General features: G+C 55.1%; 1 protein-coding gene across 1 annotated transcript; it reads right to left on the bottom strand.

Moving 5' to 3' along the window:
* Window positions 1-3,719: 3,719 nt before the first annotated feature.
* LOC132245823 (zinc finger protein 708-like) lies at window positions 3,720-16,598 on the bottom strand. The gene is made up of 7 exons (XM_059718910.1): window positions 16,479-16,598; window positions 16,061-16,271; window positions 14,888-15,060; window positions 14,037-14,163; window positions 12,300-12,416; window positions 10,892-11,076; window positions 3,720-10,232 (listed from the first exon to the last, which is right to left on the bottom strand). Exons 2-7 carry the CDS (start codon window positions 16,227-16,229, stop codon window positions 8,709-8,711), a joined length of 2,295 nt encoding a protein of 764 aa, XP_059574893.1. The 5' UTR covers window positions 16,230-16,271; window positions 16,479-16,598; the 3' UTR covers window positions 3,720-8,708.
* Between the last annotated feature and the right edge of the window lie 1,285 nt (window positions 16,599-17,883).

The following is a 17,883-nucleotide window of genomic DNA, read 5'->3' as shown; positions in this document are numbered from 1 at the left end:
TGGGGCACGAGGGTGATTCATCGTGAAATAAGCCAACAGCAGCCCCCACACTGAAGCACTTTCTTTCCCCGACCAGCCGTGGTAGTTTCTATACATGCACTGTCGCAGAGTAAAAACCTCTGCAGCAGGATACTACTAATATTTACAAGTACTACTCCGCTCCACAGTCAGTCAACTTACTCCAGCCTAATAGGGGTGTATGTGTAGATGGGAGACCTTTACTGCACAACTAACTAGTCAACTCCACAGTAAATGTCTCACGAAGATGCACCAGTAGAGAAGAACGCATCAGTGCAGGCAGAAAGCTGAAAGAGGCCCCAGCTGACGTCCTGCCCTTTGGGCAGGGGGCTGGACTCGATGATCTTCCGAGGTCCCTTCCAGCCCTAATGTCTATGAATCTATGAATCTATGAAACAGGGAATGTGATGAGCTGGGTCTCCTCCAGGTGCAGCAGTAGGGGGCTAGGCAGGGTCTTGTTGGGAGGCAGTCTGGTGATTTGGACAGGAGCAGTGGGCTGTCTATCTCCCTCGGTAATTGGAGTTGCCTGGCCATGGTGGCCAGGCTCAGCCCAAAGCCAGGTGCACTGAGAAAGGTCCTTGCATCTCAGTGGCTGCCTAAGGAAGGGAACGCTGCATGGTTCAGGGAACTGGTGACTGGAGCAGGGATGGAGCAGGGGCAGCTGCCTGGAAGCAGCGAAGCTTGGGACAGAGAGAGAGAGGAGACCTGGGACTGACTGGGGAGAGGGGACAAGACTTGTGGGAGTGCTGTGGGGAGATGGTGCCAAAGTCTGCAGGTAGGTACCGGACTGCCACAGACTGTGGGGTTCAAATGTTTCATGTTTCCCACAGCTGGTTGTGTCAGAGGGATACAGAGTTTGGAGCAGAGATGGGCAATTATTTTGGCTGGAGGGCCGCTGAATGAGGTTTGGTGAGCTGTTGAGAGCCGCCAGGGTGGCCCCACTCCTTGACAAACACCCTGCCCCCTGGTCACCATCTTGGGACCAGAAGTCCTGCCCCCAAACCCCTGACCTTTGCCCTGGGAAGTCCCTCCCGTTGCCCCCAGTACTCCTTTTGGGAAGGGGGTTTACCATCTTGGAATGGGGGAGGGAAATTATATACAAATCTCAAACAGCCACAATAACATATTTTAATTTTATTTTTTTTTAAGTCCTTATTTTTGTGCTGTGTATATAGACGGGTGATTGCATAATAGCCCCAAATCAAGTCTTTTGCATACTGGGGGTGTGGGGTGGGGGGAGTATGGGAATGTGTGGGTAGGTGAGTGTGGGGGTGGGTATGGGGTTTATAGGGGTTGTGGATGTGTGGATATGGGGTGTGGGGGTATGTGTGGATGTGGGTGGGTGGGTGGTCTTGGGCGGTTGTGGATGTGGGTGGGTATGTGGGTGGGTATGGGGTTTGTGGGGTGTGTGGAAGGGGAGGGTGGCTGGCGGTGTGTGTATGGGTGCGTGCGTGTGGTGGGGTATGTGCATATAGCAGTGAGTGGGGTTTCCCCCAGAGGTGTGTGGGTGTGAGTGTGGGGTTTGTGGGTGAGTGTGGGTGGCTGCAGTGTTTATGGGGTGTGTAATTGTCTTTGGGGGAGGGTGGGCACAGTAGTGGGGCTTGTGGGGGAAGGTTTGTAGGTGTGGTGGGGTGTGCATGGTAGCTCTGAGCATGCAAGAGCTCTAATCCTCTCTCACCTTCCTATTGCCCTGGGCCTTTATCTGCATTTAGTGCTGTTCAGGTGCAGGGTAAGGCTGTGCTGAGTCCTGCTCAGGGTTGCAAACTGTCACAAAGTATACTGACTGCCATTAAAAAATAGGGCTAAGAATGACAGTCAGTAAAGTCAGGAAAAACACTGTAGCTCTCAGTAAAAACAATAAACAGCTGCAGCTTGACTAGAGCTCCCACCGACAGAGAACTGAAGTGGTACCTGGTGTCTGAGTGGGAGCACAGCACCCTGCAGGGAATGCTCTCTCAGCCAAGTGTTCCTGCTACAGTGTCCCAGGCTGCTTGTAGTATGGTTGGGTTGCAGGTAAGCTGCTTTGGGGTGTCTGTGCCCGGGCAGTGGGGCACAGACATTGGGGTAGGGTGGGGGCTGGGCTGAGGTGGACAATATGGTACAGGGTGAAGTCCAGAACATCCGGGTGTGGGGATAAGTAGGGGACCCCTCGTTGGAGGGGATAGCAGAGTGTAAAACCATTGTTGCTGTCAAGCAGGGTTGGCAACCCAACAATTTTTTTTATTGTAAGGTTTTTACTGACAATCAAACTGGTTTTTTTTTAAACATGTTTACCATGGTTGATGCAAAGAATTAAGAAAGTCTGACACAGGTGAGCATGTTTCTTCACACTTCTTTCCTCTTTGAAATCTTGACATATATCTTGTGATTTTTCTTTTTTTTTGGAAAGATGGATAGATAGATGGATAGATACACACATGCATATCTCCAACACTTTCAAGTAGCCCTTGTGATTCATTTGGCAGATCAAAGCACACTAAAAAACTGGTTACACAGTGCACAACTGCGGACCCTCATACCCAACTGGTTACAGCACTGCGCAACTGTGGACCCTCAGACCCATATCTCCACCCACTGCCCTCCTCAGATGGTCTACTCCAGAAAAAGTCTATGCCAGACCCCTCTCCATCAGATGAGGTCTGCCATTTCTTTCCAGCCATCCTCTTCTGTCTTCCTGCAGTACCAGTACATTTCACTTAGTCCAATTTGAACACAGTGCTCGACTGTGGGGTCTGAGTGTCTGGTTAGGAGCAGGCTCTCCTGGATCCCTCCCTGGAGGGTGTTGCATGAGATAAGAAGGGGTGGAGGGCAAGGGAGGGTCGCTGGTGCAGCAGAAGCCAGCCTGGCACAGGTTTCTCAGCTGGCTCCTGTTGTGCCATTTGATCCCTGACCTTCAGCTGGGATCCACGTGCTGCCGAAGAGAAAGGAAGGCAGGTGGTGGAGTGGCGGGCGGGCAGGGCGGGGGATTTGAGCGGTGGTGGTGAGCAGGGAAGAAAGGGAAGTGGCGGGGGAAAGGCAGCAGTGGCAGGTGGGGTGGGACACACTGGCAGTGAGCCAAAGCGTGGGACCCTGGGTCTCAGGGCCGGTGGCAGCAGGAGCCAATTGGGAACCACAGGGGCCGGGCTGGCTCCTGCTGCGTTCTGCAGTCCTGGCATAGCAGCTGGGAGCTGCGCTCTGCTGCGGTTCCTGGCCGGGCTGGCCACCTCCATGCCACTGCGTGTGGTTTCCAGCTGCAATGCTGGGACCGCAGAATGCTGCCGCCGCTATAGCGGTCCACGTGCCTGCAGCTCCCACGCTGGACGCAGCTGCCTCTCCTACCTCCATCTGTGCGGGTCAGTGGTGCACAGCGTGGAGCCCCTGTGATAGAGGCAGCCGGGCAAGGTGCACTTCTTGACCCCCAGCTGCAGAGGTGACCAGAGCCGTTGCCCTCCAGGTGCCAGTGCCTGCGTGGGGTACAAGCTCCCTGGGCTCCCCACCCACCACCTGCTGCTCCAGGCAGCGGGAGCTACACACCATGTGGGGAGTGTGTGGAGATCCCCACACCCTGCCCCCACTTTCCCCTCACACTCTACATACCTTACACACATACGCCCTGACTCCCAACCCCTCCACATATACACCCCCACAACATACCCTATATCCCACACAGCCACACCCCCTCACAAACCTCCCCACACACACACACACACACACACACACTATAAAGGAGTGAGGCTTTATTTTTGAGTTATTATGCAGTCCCGTCTATATACAGTACACTCCCTAATGAGGTCTCTACCCCCTAACCTGTGAGGTCTGCTGCCTCCCAGGGGCTCGCATCTGGGGTGTGGCTGAAAGGATCCCAAAACGTGTTTGGCCCTCCAACCACTACCCCACGCTCCTCAAACACGTGGGCACGAATGACACAGCCAGGAACAATCCTGGGTCATGAGACAGCACAGGGCTCTGGGGGCTTGGCTGAAGGGGTCGGGGGCACAGGTAGTTTTCTCCTCGGTCCTCCCAGTGGTGGGCCACAGATACAGGAGGGATAGATGCAGAGAAGTAAAGAGAAGACTCCGGCGATGGTGTTAGGGCGAGGGCTTCGGTTACTTCAACCATGGCATGCACCTCAGGGACTGCGGCTTGTTGGGAAGAGATGGCATCCACCTCGTGCCGAAGGAGAAGCAGCTTTTCTTGGCTAGAATGGCAGACCTCCTGGATAGGGCTTTAAACTGGGATCACTGGGGGACAGACCAGCAGCTACTAGCACAAGCATGAGAAATGGCAACCTCAAAACCAACGTCTCAGGGTACTATAGGAAACAGTCTCTGACACTGGCCAATGCACAGATTATCCCACAGCTCATCAGGAAGCCTCGGGCCTCCACTGGCAGGCTTCGTTGCCTGTACATTAACACCACAAGCATGGGAAACAAGCAGGAGGAACTAGCCCTCCTGCTAACCAACAATCAATATGACCTCATAGGGACTACAAAGACCTGGTGGGACTCCACCTATGACTGGACCACACGCAAAGGGGGATACACCCTGTACAGGAAGGATGATGTTGGGAAGAAGGGTGGAGGAGTTGTTCTCTACATGAAGGAACATTGCACCTCCCTAGAAGTGAAGTTTGGAAACAAAGGAGGATGACTTGAGACCCTTTGGGTCAAGATATGGGGAGAACACAGGGAAGGGGTAGGACCATAGGAATTTATTACAGACCTCCGAACCAAGAGGAACATCTCGACCACCAATTCTCTAGAGAACTGGCAGAGGCCGCATGCTCTCAGAGCACGGTCATCATGTGTAACTTCAACTACCCAGATATCCCGTGAAATTAACACTCAGCCAGATCCGATTGCTTATAAAGCTTTCTCACGCTTTCTATCTAACTCAGGAAGTGTACAGGTTGACGAGGGGCAAGGCAGTCCTAGACTTGGTTCTGGCCAAATGAGATGATCTACTGAGTAACCTGAGGATCAAGGGGAAACTGGACGACAGTGACCATGAGATAATCACTTTCTCCATGTACCATAAGTCAAGAAAATCGACCAGTAGGGTAGAAATCCTTGATTTTAGAAAAGCTGATTTTCACAAGCTCAGGAGACTAGTTGGCGAGGCCCTGCGGGACAATGGTCTGAGGAGGAAGGGAGTACAAGAAGAGTGGCTCTTCCTCAAGGAAGTAATCCTAAAAGCTCAATGGAAGTTGTAAGAAAGGCAGCAGAAGAGCTCAACAGGGAAGTCACGGATGTCCTGAAATTAAAATGAGAAGCCTACAAAGGATGTAAAGTCTGCAATAACTACCAAAGAGGAGTATTCAGCAACAGCAGATCAGGACAACAAAATCACAAACTGAATACAAATTGGCAACCAGAATCAAGGACAACAAGAAGTCCTTCTTTAGATATGTAGGAAGTGAAAACAACAAACAAACAGCAAAAAAACCCCAAGGGAAGCACAGGGCCCCTGATAAATGAAATGGGACGGCTGATAACCGACACTCAGGACAAAACCAAACTCCTGAATGAATACTTCATGTCGGTATGCCACAAGTCCAAGGTGTTAGCCTGCTTGACAGGATACAGGACAATCATGGATGGGGGTGATCACCCTCCCTTAGTTGGCATAGATCTTGTGCAGAAGCACCCACAAAGGCTAAATACCTACAAGTAGGACCACATGAACTACACCCAAGAGTGCTAAAAGAACTGGCCGATGTCATTGCATGACCTATGGCTAAGTTATTTGAAGACTCATGGTGCTTGGGAGAGGTCCCAGAAGACTGGAAGAAGGCCAGCGTGGTGCCTATTTTTAAGAAAGGAAGAAAGGAGGACCCAGGAAATTGCAGGCAAATCAGGTTGACCTCAATCCCCAGTAAAATCCTGGAGAAAATTATCAAAGAGCCCATCACTAACAGGCTAACAGAAAGTAGTATTCTGAATGGCAGCCAACATGGCTTTGTCACAGGCAGGTTGTGTCAGACCAACCTCATTTCCTTCTATGATCAGGTAACTCTCCACTGCATACAGGAAATGAGGTTGATGCCATATGCTTGGATTTCAAAAAGGCCTTTGGAAGGTGACCGGTGGTGTCCCTCAGGGCTCAGTACTCGGACCAGTGCTTTTCAACATGCTCACCAATGATTTGAAGGCGGGTATTAAAAGCAAACTGGCAAAGTTCGCTGATGACACCAACCTATGGGGGAGTGTGGTCATGGCCCAGGACAGATTGGAACTACAGGTCAACCTGGACAGGCTTGTGAAGTGGGCAGACCTCAACCTGCTGTTGTTTAATACAGAGAAATGCAAAGTACTCTTGTGGTGGGATAGTAGGGGGTGCTACTACACTGAGCCACCCACCTCACGTGCCTAACCAAAACCATGCTTCAGGTGTCTCCCCTGGGGTGCTAACATCCAACCAACCCCATAGCTGCAAGCCTGGGGTAATCACTGCCATCCCCTGGGCTCTGGGCTCCGTTAGGACTCTGTGCCGCCTGGGGTAGACAGACCCTGCAGACCTTGGGGGTGCTTTTCCCACTGGTAGTATAGCTGGTATAGCCCGGAGCCACCCAGAATGGTTTCAGGTAATAATCCACTGAGCTGTGCTAGGAGTGTAAAGGCCTGTCCCTCCTCTCAAGCATTCGCAGCTAGGTGTGCTAGAACAGATAGCTTTCATGAATCTGAGCGAGGGAGACTGGGGAAGGAGTACAGGATAGAAGAGTATTAGAAAAACAACACCTTGAGCAAAACAGAATGGGCTCGTTGGCCCGTTTGATACATGTCTACTTCGCTTAATCCTAAATTACTGGCGAAATTTCAGGTAAGTTACTCACATGTCCATCCACAGACTGATGGAGGTCTGGAGTCCTTCTGCTTGTTTCAGCATCCCCAAAAATGTCAGCCTCTCCCAAGAGAGAGCGACCTCTTTTTATCACTTTTCTGACCTCATCACTAAGCTCCAACCAAAATCCAGGATCCTCAGAGCACGGCTGATGCAGGCTAGTTAGCTGGAGCAACATCAGCAATGCCCCCACCCCGGCGGAGACACCAGTGCCTCCCAAGTATCTGGGCAGGAAGCTGGAACAAAGGAAGACTGAGTCCCCAGCTCCCACTGGCAACACCTAGGAGATCAGGTGGATCCAGCAGCCAGAGTTGGAAACCAGAGGTGGGGCTGGGCAGACTCCAGGAAGGGAGGCCACCAAGAGAAAAAGGATTTCTTTACAGCTCCATCTGGGGAGAAATAATCCACAACACACTTACAGGCATGGCAGTGCTACGCTTGCCAGCACCACAACTGAACGGGACTTGGGTGTCATGACAGACAACATGAACATGAGACACCAATGTGATGCTGTAGCTGGCAGAGCTAATCAAACACTCCCATGCATCTGCTGAGGCATCTCGAGCAAGTCTAAAGACGTCATCCTCCTGCTCTACTTGGCCTTAGTGAGACCGCAGCTGGAGGACTGGATCTAGTGCTCTTTCCTGCCCAAGCACAGGGGAGCTGGACCCAAAAATCTGTCAGGTCCCTTCCAGCCCCTAATAACTATGAATCTGTTACTTGTGGAGCTTGATTAGAAAGGACTCTGTTATAGAGAAAGGAAGGAGGGCGGGGGCAGCTGGCAAATGATGCTGCAGTTGTGACAAGGGGCTGAGAAGCAAAACTGCCAAACTGGGCTCACGGGGTGACAGTAGCAGCTTCCTGCAGACTCCAAAGGGCACGTGCAGGCCTGGGAGCAGAGTGATGTGCTTGGGAGGAAAGGGAAGGTCAAGGTGGAAGGCAGGAAGTGCTTCCCCAGCCATATACGGCTTCCTTCTTGCAATGCAAGAGCCTCACACGCCACAACCCTGGGAGCAGGAGGACTAAGCTGGGAGGCAGACGAACAGTCCCTGTCCCTGGGTGGCATTTGTACCCGGGTGGCATTTGGACCCAGTTGTCTACAGGAAGGCATCCTATCGTGAAGGCACTTCACCTGACCCTGGAAGCACTGGCTGCTTTTAGAGAAAGATGGGGATGGCACAGGCTCCAAGGCAGATGCAAAGATCATCTCCTCACAGGTTTCCCCGGCATCTGGGCTGGCATCTAGCTGAGATGTTTCCTCTTAACCCCTTCCCCTCATCAAGTCTTCAGAGACAGAATTTGTGCCCTTTGGGCTCTGCAGGGCCCTACCAGAGGGGAATCATGGGGGAACTCTTGCTGCAGTCCACTAGAATGAGGCTACTTGCCTGGCTACAGACAGTGGTAGGTGCTGAGTGGGTAGACATCCCAAAGCCCTCCCTGCTTTGCTGGCACAATTATGGATGATCCTGGATGTGGATGCATTGGTGCTGGGCCACAGTAGAAGAGTGGGGGAAGCACTTCCCACACTGACCACTGATATGGTTTCTTCTCTATGTGGACAAGCTTGTGCCGGGCCAGGTGGGAGGAGCTTCACTCACTCCTCCCACGCTCTGAGCACTGATGTGGCTTCTCCCCTGTGTGGATGCGCTGGTGCTTAACCAAGCTGGATGACTGGGTGAAGCCTTTCCCACAATCCAAGCACTGATGTGGTTTTTTCCCTGTGTGGATGAGCTGGTGCCGGGCTAGGTCAGAAGATCGGTTGAAGCGCTTTCCGCAATCCGAGCACTGATGTGGCTTGTCTCCCATGTGGATGAGCTGGTGCCAGGCCAGGTGCAAAGATCGACTAAAGCTCTTGTCACACTCTGAGCACTAATGTGCCTTCTCCTTCGTGTGAATGAGCCGGTGTTTGGCCAGGTGGCAGGACTGGCTGAAGCTCTTCCCACACTCAGAGCAATGATGTGGCTTCTCCCCCATGTGGATGACCCGGTGCCGAGCCAGCCTGGAGGAGGACGTGAAGCTCTTCCCAAACTCCAAACAGTGATGTGCCTTCTTCCCTGTGTGGATAAGCTGGTGCTGGGCCACTTGGGAGGACTCGCTGAAGCTCTTCCCGCACTCTGAGCACTGATATGGCTTCTCCCCTGTGTGGATACACTGGTGCTTAGCCAGGCCAGAGGACTGAGTGTAGCTCTTCCCACACTGTGAGCATTTATGTGGTTTCTCCCCTGTGTGGATACGCTGGTGCTGAGCCAGGCCAGAGGAGTGAGCGTAGCTCTTCCCACACTCTGAGCATTTATGTGGTTTCTCCCCTGTGTGGATACGCTGGTGCTGGACCAGGTGGGAGAATCGAGTGAATCTCTTCCCACACTCCGAGCAGCAATGTGGTTTTTCCCCCGTGTGGATGAGCCGATGTCTGGTCAGGTAGGAGAAATAAATGAAGCTCTTCCCACAGTCTGAGCACTGATGTGCTTTCTCCCCTGTGTGAATAAGCTGGTGCTGGGCCAGGCTGGAGAACTGGGTGAAGCTCTTCCCACACTCTGAGCACTGATGTGGCTTTTCCCCCGTGTGGCTGAGCTGGTGCTGGGTCAGGTGGGAGGACAGGCTGAAGCCCTTCCCACACTCCGAGCACTGATGTGGCTTTTCCCCCGTGTGGCTGAGCTGGTGCCGGGCCAGGTGGGAGGACCGGCTGAAACTCTTCCCACACTTTGAGCACTGATATGGCTTCTCCCCTGTGTGGATGCGCCGGTGCCGGGCCAGGTGGGAGCGCTGAGTGAAGCTCTTCCCACACTCCAAGCACCGAACTGGCTTCTCCCCTGTGTGGATACGCTGGTGCTGAGCCAGGCCAAAGGACCTAGTGAAGCTCTTCCCACACTCTGAGCATTTATGTGGTTTCTCCCCTGTGTGGATACGCTGGTGCTGAGCCAGGCCAAAGGAACTAGCGTAGCTCTTCCCACACTCTGAGCATGTATGTGGCTTCTCCCCTGTGTGGATGTGCTGGTGCTGGGACAGGCGGCAGGACCAGCTGAAGCTCTTCCCACACTCTGAGCACTGATATGGCTTCTCCCCTGTGTGGATGCGCCAGTGCCGGGCCAGTTTGGAGAATTGGGTGAAGCTCTTCCCACACTCTGAGCAATGATACATCTCCCCTGTGTGGATACGCTGGTGTTGAGCCAAGCCAGAGGAGTGAGTGAAGCTCTTCCCACACTCCGAGCACTGATGTGGTTTCTCCCTTGTGTGCGTGCACCAGTGCCTGGACAGGCTGGACAGCTGCCTGAATCTCTTCCCACACTTGGTGCAGCAGTGCTGCACACACTGGTGCTGGGACAGGTCTTGCCAGCAAATGAAGTTCTTCCAGCACGCAGTGCAGCGGTGTGTCTTCTTGCCCAGGTGGATGTGCTGGGGCAAAGACAGGGAGAAAAAATGGGTGACGGCTGTGGCGGCATAGTAGGGCGTGCTACTACTCAGAGCCACCCTCCTCATTATGCCAACCCAAAAACCTAGCTTCAGCAGTCTCACATGGGATGCCTATAGCTGGATGTCCTGCTTCCTGGGGAACAACCGCAAGCCTGGAGTAACGTTGCCACCATCCCAGCACTGGTCTCTGATGGGGTCTGTGCAGCACAAGGCACACAGACCCTGCAAGCCTTGGGGTGCTTTGCCCACTGATAATATTTCTGGGTGTCTTTCAGCCTGAAGCATCCCAGGATAACCTCACGTAGGACTGACAGTGAGCAGCCTGGGTAGAGAGGCAGGTGAAGCTCTTTCCACACTTGGTGCATGCAGGGGGTTTTTCCCTGGTTTCTTATCTTGTGAAGAGCCAAGAATGATGAACAGTTAAAGGTTTTCCTGACCTTGGGGCAGGGGTAGGCTCTGCCCCTCTGCTTGGCAGGAAGCTCCTGCTTTCCTCTGAGCCACTTCCCAATGCCTTGGCTGGGATGCAGTGCATCTTTCCAGCAGGTCTTTAGGTCTTTCAGCTCCACAAAGTGTTCCCTGCACCCAGGGCTCTTTCTAGGCTCTGCCCCTTCTCCACTCTCATGCTCAACTGCAGATGGTACCTGGTTCACTGCCACATTCTCCTGCTGGTTTTGTGGCCTCCCCTGACTCGTGTGCCACTGCTCCTTTTCAGGTCTCCAGGAGCCAACCTCACCCAAACTCCCTAGGGAAGTCCATGCTGGCTCCAGGTCTGCAGGCCCTTCCACAGGAGGCTGCTCCTCAGCTCTGCTCAGCAGCCAGGCACCTCCTGCATGGGGAAGTAAAACTCCAGATTAGTCCCTGCCCTGCTGGCAAAGGGCAAACACTGCTATGTCTTCTGCTGGGATGGACCTCAGAGCAGGTCTGGACCTAGCGCTTGGGTTCCCTCAAGAAAACAAGGTCTTCCTGCCAAAACCCCAAGTGCTGGGGGCGAGGGAGGGGCAGGTCCCTGTGCCCAGCTAATGTTCCCTACTCGGTGGAGTTCAGAGCTGGACTCTCAGGGTTTCTGGCCCAGCTCTCAGGCCTCTTACCTCAGACCCTGCTAGCAGAAGTACGTACAGGACATGTGCGTCAGGACAGTGCCTGAATAGCGCCTTGCTCTAACAGCCTGAGGAGGAGGGGAGGACTTACAGCTGTTGCTCTCTTCTGAAAGGAGCAGGGCTATACTTCCTGCCTGCTTCCAGAGCAACGTCTGGTGCAGGGAATGAGCCCATGGACCTTTCCTCCACTGACAGGTCTCAGGTGGCCTCCATGTCACAGGAGTCTGCACCGGGTCTAAGGCAGAGACATGAACCCAAACCTAGACTCAGTGCTGAGTTTTGGGCTTCATGACACTCAGGGCTCCAGAGATTAAACTGAAAGGTGGCAATTTTGGTGCAAACCATGGGGGATTCACTTCCACCCACAACTTGAAAGCTTCTGAATCTCACCTGTGCCATGGAGCCATTTCATGCAGCCTGAGACCATGATGAAACACTTCCTGGGTCCTAGGTCAACCTGACCAGGGGAAGCCAGGGAAAGCATCAGCTTCTTTCTTGCCCCACACTAATGGCTACACAGAGCCTCTGCATACCATGCTGGTTTCCATGTGGGACTACAAATCCCATCATGCTCTGGGAGATCCTGTTACACAGGTATGGCTACCTGGATCTGAGGAATCAACTCTTACGTTGTTAGTGAAAATGGAAACTTAACATCGTAGCAGCCCAGGGAAACCAAATCTGAGTCGAAAAAATCAAGACAGCAAACCTGACTGTCCCCTAAAATCTGTCATTAGAGGGAGAAGAAAGTAACAGTTACTTGTCTCCACATTGCTGAATTTCAGGAAGTGGGAATAACACCTGCCTGGACACATTACACCATAATATACTGTGTTGGAGGTCAGCACCCTGGAATGGTAGCACAGGGCAGGTCTGCACTTTCCAGGATCCCCTGGGGCTCTGGGCATGGAGCATTACTGAGAGGGGAGTAGGGAGGAGGGCCACAACTCACCTGCTAGCAGGTCGTCAGATCTTGAGATTTCCCCACAGTCCTCATCATCACAGACCCAGAGCTCCACTTGTCCTTGCTGGATGCTGCAGATTAAGTCAGGTGCAGGACCTCGATATCCTGTTTGGGGCAGTGGTTAAAGAGGGTTTGTGACTGGATACTGCATGCAGAATAACCAGCTGGGATTTGGGGAATCGATCTGATGAACATAACGTTTCTATTAGGGCCTTGATGGACATGGGAAAATGGGCATTTAAGGTGAAAGACAAGCCACTACAGGGAGAAGCCTTCAACAGATGATGTTGCTTGTCACCCAGGGGGTGGAGGGATTGTCATAGGAAACAAAGCACCAATCACTCCTGGTTTAGAAAGGAAATTAAAACTGACAGGGTCACCAGGGACAGGCAAATGGATGTCGTGATCCGTGATGTACTAGGGAGCAGAAAGGTAAAGCTTTTACACTTTCAAGGTACCAAAAAGAAGAGACATTGAACACACTTATGTATGGATAGATGAGCGAATTGCCCGTCAACAATGATGGGGGTGGGGACGGAGCGCTTCCACCCACCAGCCCGCACTGCCGCCACCTCCCAGGAGCAGGGCCCCCGCTCCATCCCCTCTGTCCATAACGCTCTTGGAGCATTCTGACTGGTTGTTTCAGAGTGCTCCAAGACCCTCACGGACAGACGGACGGACAGACGGACTAAGCCCTTTATTATATTAGATTTAAAAAACGCTATCAGTTTATTTCCAGCAAAAGGAGTGAAAGTGAGGTCAGTGAAGGTTTAAAATGAGACTGGAGCCAGTGAAAGCATACAGGACAAGTGGCTGACAATGCGACTTCTTTGGGAAGAGGGACCAATTCAGAAAAGGACGCATCAGAAAAGCTAACTGACCTAGTAAAAGGTAAGTACCTCAACCCTGCGCACAACCCAGAACAAGCCCCTGTATTAGAGATACTCTGGAAATGAAAATGGTTTTTACTAGGTCTTGCACATAGCCCAGTTTTTTTAATCACAATGATGGGCATCTGGTCTGCAGAGGGTTTTCAGCATGAGTACAAGAAAACTTTTGAGAATGGCAGAGAGGGCTGGAGAGCACAGGTCTTAACAGAAACACAGCAAAGCCAGAGAGTCTGGTCTATGGAGATGAACATGTTAGGAAGGGATGTGGACAGACGATTCCAGTGACCCCCCGGTAGAAATACTTCAGTTACATCACACGTACATACGTCACTAGAGGAAGAATTGAGGAAATGCACCAGCCACTGCTGTAGCAACAGGGGCCAATAAGACTTTCTGTTAACTTCTGCTGGGTCATAACGAGAGCAGAAAGGGGATTTAGATCTCACAGAACTGAGCATGCTAGGATTGTTAAATGTGCTTGGAGAGGACATGATAGGCCAGGCAGGGAGGAAATCAGAATAATTCTCCAAGAAACAGCAACTGGAGAGGATATGCACACACTGAAACGGCAAAGGGAAATCACGCTGGCAAGAAACTGCTGCATATGGAAGAACCAGGAGTTATAAGAATGGGGCAGACGCAAGTGAAGGTGGCTGGATCAAATGAAGGTGGATATATCAGGTTGAAATGTGAAACCAGCCTGATCACTGACAGAGCAGTGGGGACGAAGTGGATAGAAAGGTTCATGAGGATGAGACTGTTGAAACACAGGGAGACAATTACAAAACTCCAGAGCTCACATATCTCCAAGGAGAAACAAGAACCAGAGCTTTACCCAGGGAAACGAGGGTGTTGAAATTCTTCAGCATCTGGTCCTGGTAAAGCACCTTGTCGTCATCTTCCAGCAGCTCCCACTCCCTCCGCGTGAAATACACGGCCACGTCCTCAAACACCTCCCGGACCTGCAGTCACAAGCATTACACCATCAGTGTCTCCCGTCCCACCTGCCTCCAGCCCCCACAGCCCTCTCTGCAATCACTCTGTGCTACAACTAATTGCAATCTTAGCCATGACAGGTACGGGTACACCATTCCCCAGTCTTCAGCTGAAACGTGATGTGGATGTCGCTGTGGACACACGAGTTCACGTGTTGGCTTCAGCCCAGCTCATCACGTTCTGTTTGCTTGGGCGTGCGGACAGGGGATCGCGGCTCTGCCCCGGCTCCCTGCAGGGGTGACAGCCTGGCCTGCAGCAAGGGCAGAGCTCAATCCCCTGCCTGTGCGCCGCTGCCTGGAGCACGCAGGCTACAGATCAAGACCCTGCCTTGGCTCCAGAGCAAGCTGCCCTGCTCTGCCCTGATGCCTGCCAGTACAACTGGGGCTTGTCTCCATGGCAACCCCACCCTTGAACTCTCACAGCACAGCTGGGGCCGGGGTCGCCATGGAGACCAGCCCCAGCCATGTGGGCAGGGGCTGCTGGGAAATGGAGTCCAGCTGCCGACTGGATCGGCTACTGTACCCACTCCTGCGCCAATGCCAGCTTTGTGCATTTGCAACCTCCACTACCGCAGGCTTGTCTCTCTTCAGGTCTTCTCCACTCCTCACATTCCTTACAGCACCCCTGGCTCCTCCTGGGCTCTGCCCCAGCTGTGCTCCCACCCACGACTGAACCAGGTGCCCTGCTCACCTCCCAGCTCTCCTCCTGCTTTGGAGGCCTGCCCTGCCCCCTCTGCACTTGGCCCGGCTCAGGTGTCAGGGAACTCCTCTCCTCTAGTCTCCCTGGGGAAGTCCTCTGCAGCTCCAGGTTTCCAGGCCCCGCCTCAGGAGGCTGCTGCTCTGCTCTGCTCAGGGTGCAAGCACCTGCGGGTGGGAAGAGAGTGCACAGGTTAGCCCTGGTGCTGCTGGCACCGGGAAAGCCCTGCTCGTCTCCTGGACTGGCCTGGGACTAAGGAAAATGTAGACTTCAGAGTGTGGAAGAAGGGGGAGAACAAAGACAAAATCCCATAGGTCTTCCTAACAGACCTCCATGGGATGACACTGGAGATGAGCCCCAACAGCTCTGTCCTAGCGTGGGGTGGTGAACACAGCACGTCAGAGCCTGCTGGGAAATTGCTCCCTGGGAAAGAAGCTCGAGGGATGCCTGAGGTTTTATCAGCGTGCACGTTTAAGGAGGGGGAGGGGAAATGCAAGGCCAGTTTTCTAGAGGGCACGTGAAATGTTTCCTGGAGAACAAGAACCGCTGATGTGTTGGAGCGCTGACCCCATCAAAATGTTGCAGCAGAGAGATTTCTCCACGGAGGGACACTGCCTCCGGCTGCGGGAAAGGGTCGAGCCAGCGCTCCTTCCCTGCTCCTGGGGAAGGGCCTCGTCTGGGGCACCAGCCTGAGCAGCTGTTGTCTGCTGACACCTCCCCGGTCTCCTCGGGTCCAGGGGACTCTGCAGCAGGACAGAGCCCTGGGTTAGCTGCACCGGGACCAGCCGGGGGCCACTGGGGAGTCTCATTTCCCCGACACCTGCACCGGCCCCGTATTGGGCTCAGAGGGCTCGCGGGGAGAGGAGAACGGGGCCAGTGAACACTGAGTGTAGGATCATGAATGACATCCCTCATTGTCACCATGGCAGCATGACAAGGCCCAAGCAAGATACAGCCTCTCTGTGCTGGGAGCTGCACACGAGAAAGATGGGTGCCCCCAGCCTGGGAGCTGCACACGCAGGGATCAGCTCTGTCCCAGCCCAGCCACCTGGGTATGAACCTTGCAGCCTGGTCATGGGCGGGGCAGACACGCAAGCATCTCCCCCATGTGCAGGACAGACACTCGGGCACCCAGACCCACGTGCAGGCCTCTGTCGTGCACCTCACCTGGCTCCCGGGGGGGCGGGGCATCCTCTCTGGGGACGTCAGGTGGGTTGTCCCGAGGCCCCAAGGTTTCCACGTCTCCCGACTCTTCCAGAGGCCTGTCTGCATGACAGGCGCGTGGCTGCTCCGGCCAGGACTCACCAGGCTCCTGCGGTGCCCCTGTGGGCTGCATCGTGTCTGACGACACGTCCTCGACCTTCACACTCGGCGTGACCTGGGGACGGGATAAATATGTCACCAGGGAGCTGGGATCTGGGAGGGACGGGGCTGGGAGGGAACATTTGCGGAGCACATGACCGCTGTCTGGCAATAACAGGCGTTTCCGAGTGCAAGAACTCGGGTTTTGAACAAGGGCCTCTGGTCCGGGACATCTTCTGAACAGACAGACTAGCTTGTTTCAGGGAAAAGTGTCTTTGCTCACCACAGCAGGCGGCCAGGAACTGCTCCAGCACCACCAGCGCCAGGTCTGCTCCTTGCCGCGGCTCCAGCCAGCCCCGGCACAGCTCCCGCGGCCGGCCGCACACCTCCCGCGGGCCCCCCTCCCCCGCCCCCGCCCCGCCCACTCCGCGTCCCGCCCCGCCCCGCCCCGCCCCGCCCGCGGCACACACACACCCGCCGCGGGGGCTGCTGGGAGCGGAGCGCAGACCCCCCCCCCCCGTTAACCCTTTGCTGCCTGGGCCCCACCCCGAGCCGCGCTCGCCGGCCCGCCCCCCCTCCGGTGCCCCGCGACCCCGCTGTGCCGCCCGGGCCGGGGTGGCGGCCGGGGCAGGAGCGGGGCCCGGGCACCTCCTTCTCTCGTGCCCCAGGACCGGGCCCCCCGCGCCCTGCCCCGTGCGGGGGGCGGCACCCGAGCGCCCCGGCCCGAGCTGGGGGACGGGGTGCGGGTCGGGGCGAGGGGGCCGCGGTGCTGCTGGCCCTGGGGGTGTCGGGTCCGGCCCTGGGGGTGTCGGGTCCGGCCCTGGGGGTGTCGGGTCCGGCCCTGGGGGTGTCGGGCTCCCCAGTGTCGGCCCCGGCGGGGCTCAGGTCAGGGGGTGTCGGGTCCGTGATGCTGCCCGCTCCGGTTGGGTCTCGGGGTCCCCCCACGTGCAGTTCTGGGGGTCTCGGGGTCCCCCAAGCTGCCACCTGTCTTTGGGTTTCGGGGTCCCTCGGCTCCTGGCTCTGGGGAGGGCCCCCCAAGGCCCTGCACCCCCTACTTCCCCTCGGCCTCCTTCTCCCGGGCTCTTCTTCCGCTCAGCTCTGCGTCAACCTCCAGCCCAAGGACCTGGACCCCCTCGCAGGGGACCGAGCCCCCCGGGGACTCCAGGCCCCCGAGCTCGCCCGTGGCCAGGCAGGTGCTTTTGCTCACATTGAGCTTGGCCCCTGCTGCCGCTTCGTAGACCTGTGTGTGCCACAGGGATCTTCCTCCTGAACACTTATTCTGGCACAGGACGTTCAAGTCATCCATGTAGGCCGGGACCCTGGTCTCTTCCTTGCCTCCTCCAGGGATCTGGACGCCGCGCAAGAGGAACCAGTCCAACGCCAGGAGATCCGGGGGCAGGAGGTGATGCAGGCCATGCAGCTCCCGCCTCAGACCGAGTTTCCCACAAAGACCCCACAGCTGGCATCGGGGCACGACCTCCCCACCCCAGAGACCCAGCTGGCATCAAGGCTTCAGGGGCCTTTGCAGCCTGGAAGCTGAGGGGCTGCGGGAGGTTTTCAGCCTCCTGCAAGAGCTCGGCCAGCGCTGGCTGGAGCCGCAGCGCCGCAGCAGGGAGCAGATGCTGGAGCTGGTGGTGCTGGAGCAGTTCCTGGCCCTCCTGCCCCGGGAGATGCGGAGCTGGGAGTCA

This window comes from Alligator mississippiensis, chromosome 15, assembly GCF_030867095.1.
Source record: "Alligator mississippiensis isolate rAllMis1 chromosome 15, rAllMis1, whole genome shotgun sequence".
Lineage (NCBI taxonomy): Eukaryota > Metazoa > Chordata > Crocodylia > Alligatoridae > Alligator > Alligator mississippiensis.
Note: the sequence above shows the minus strand (reverse complement) of the source record. Positions and strands in the feature narration are given on the sequence as shown.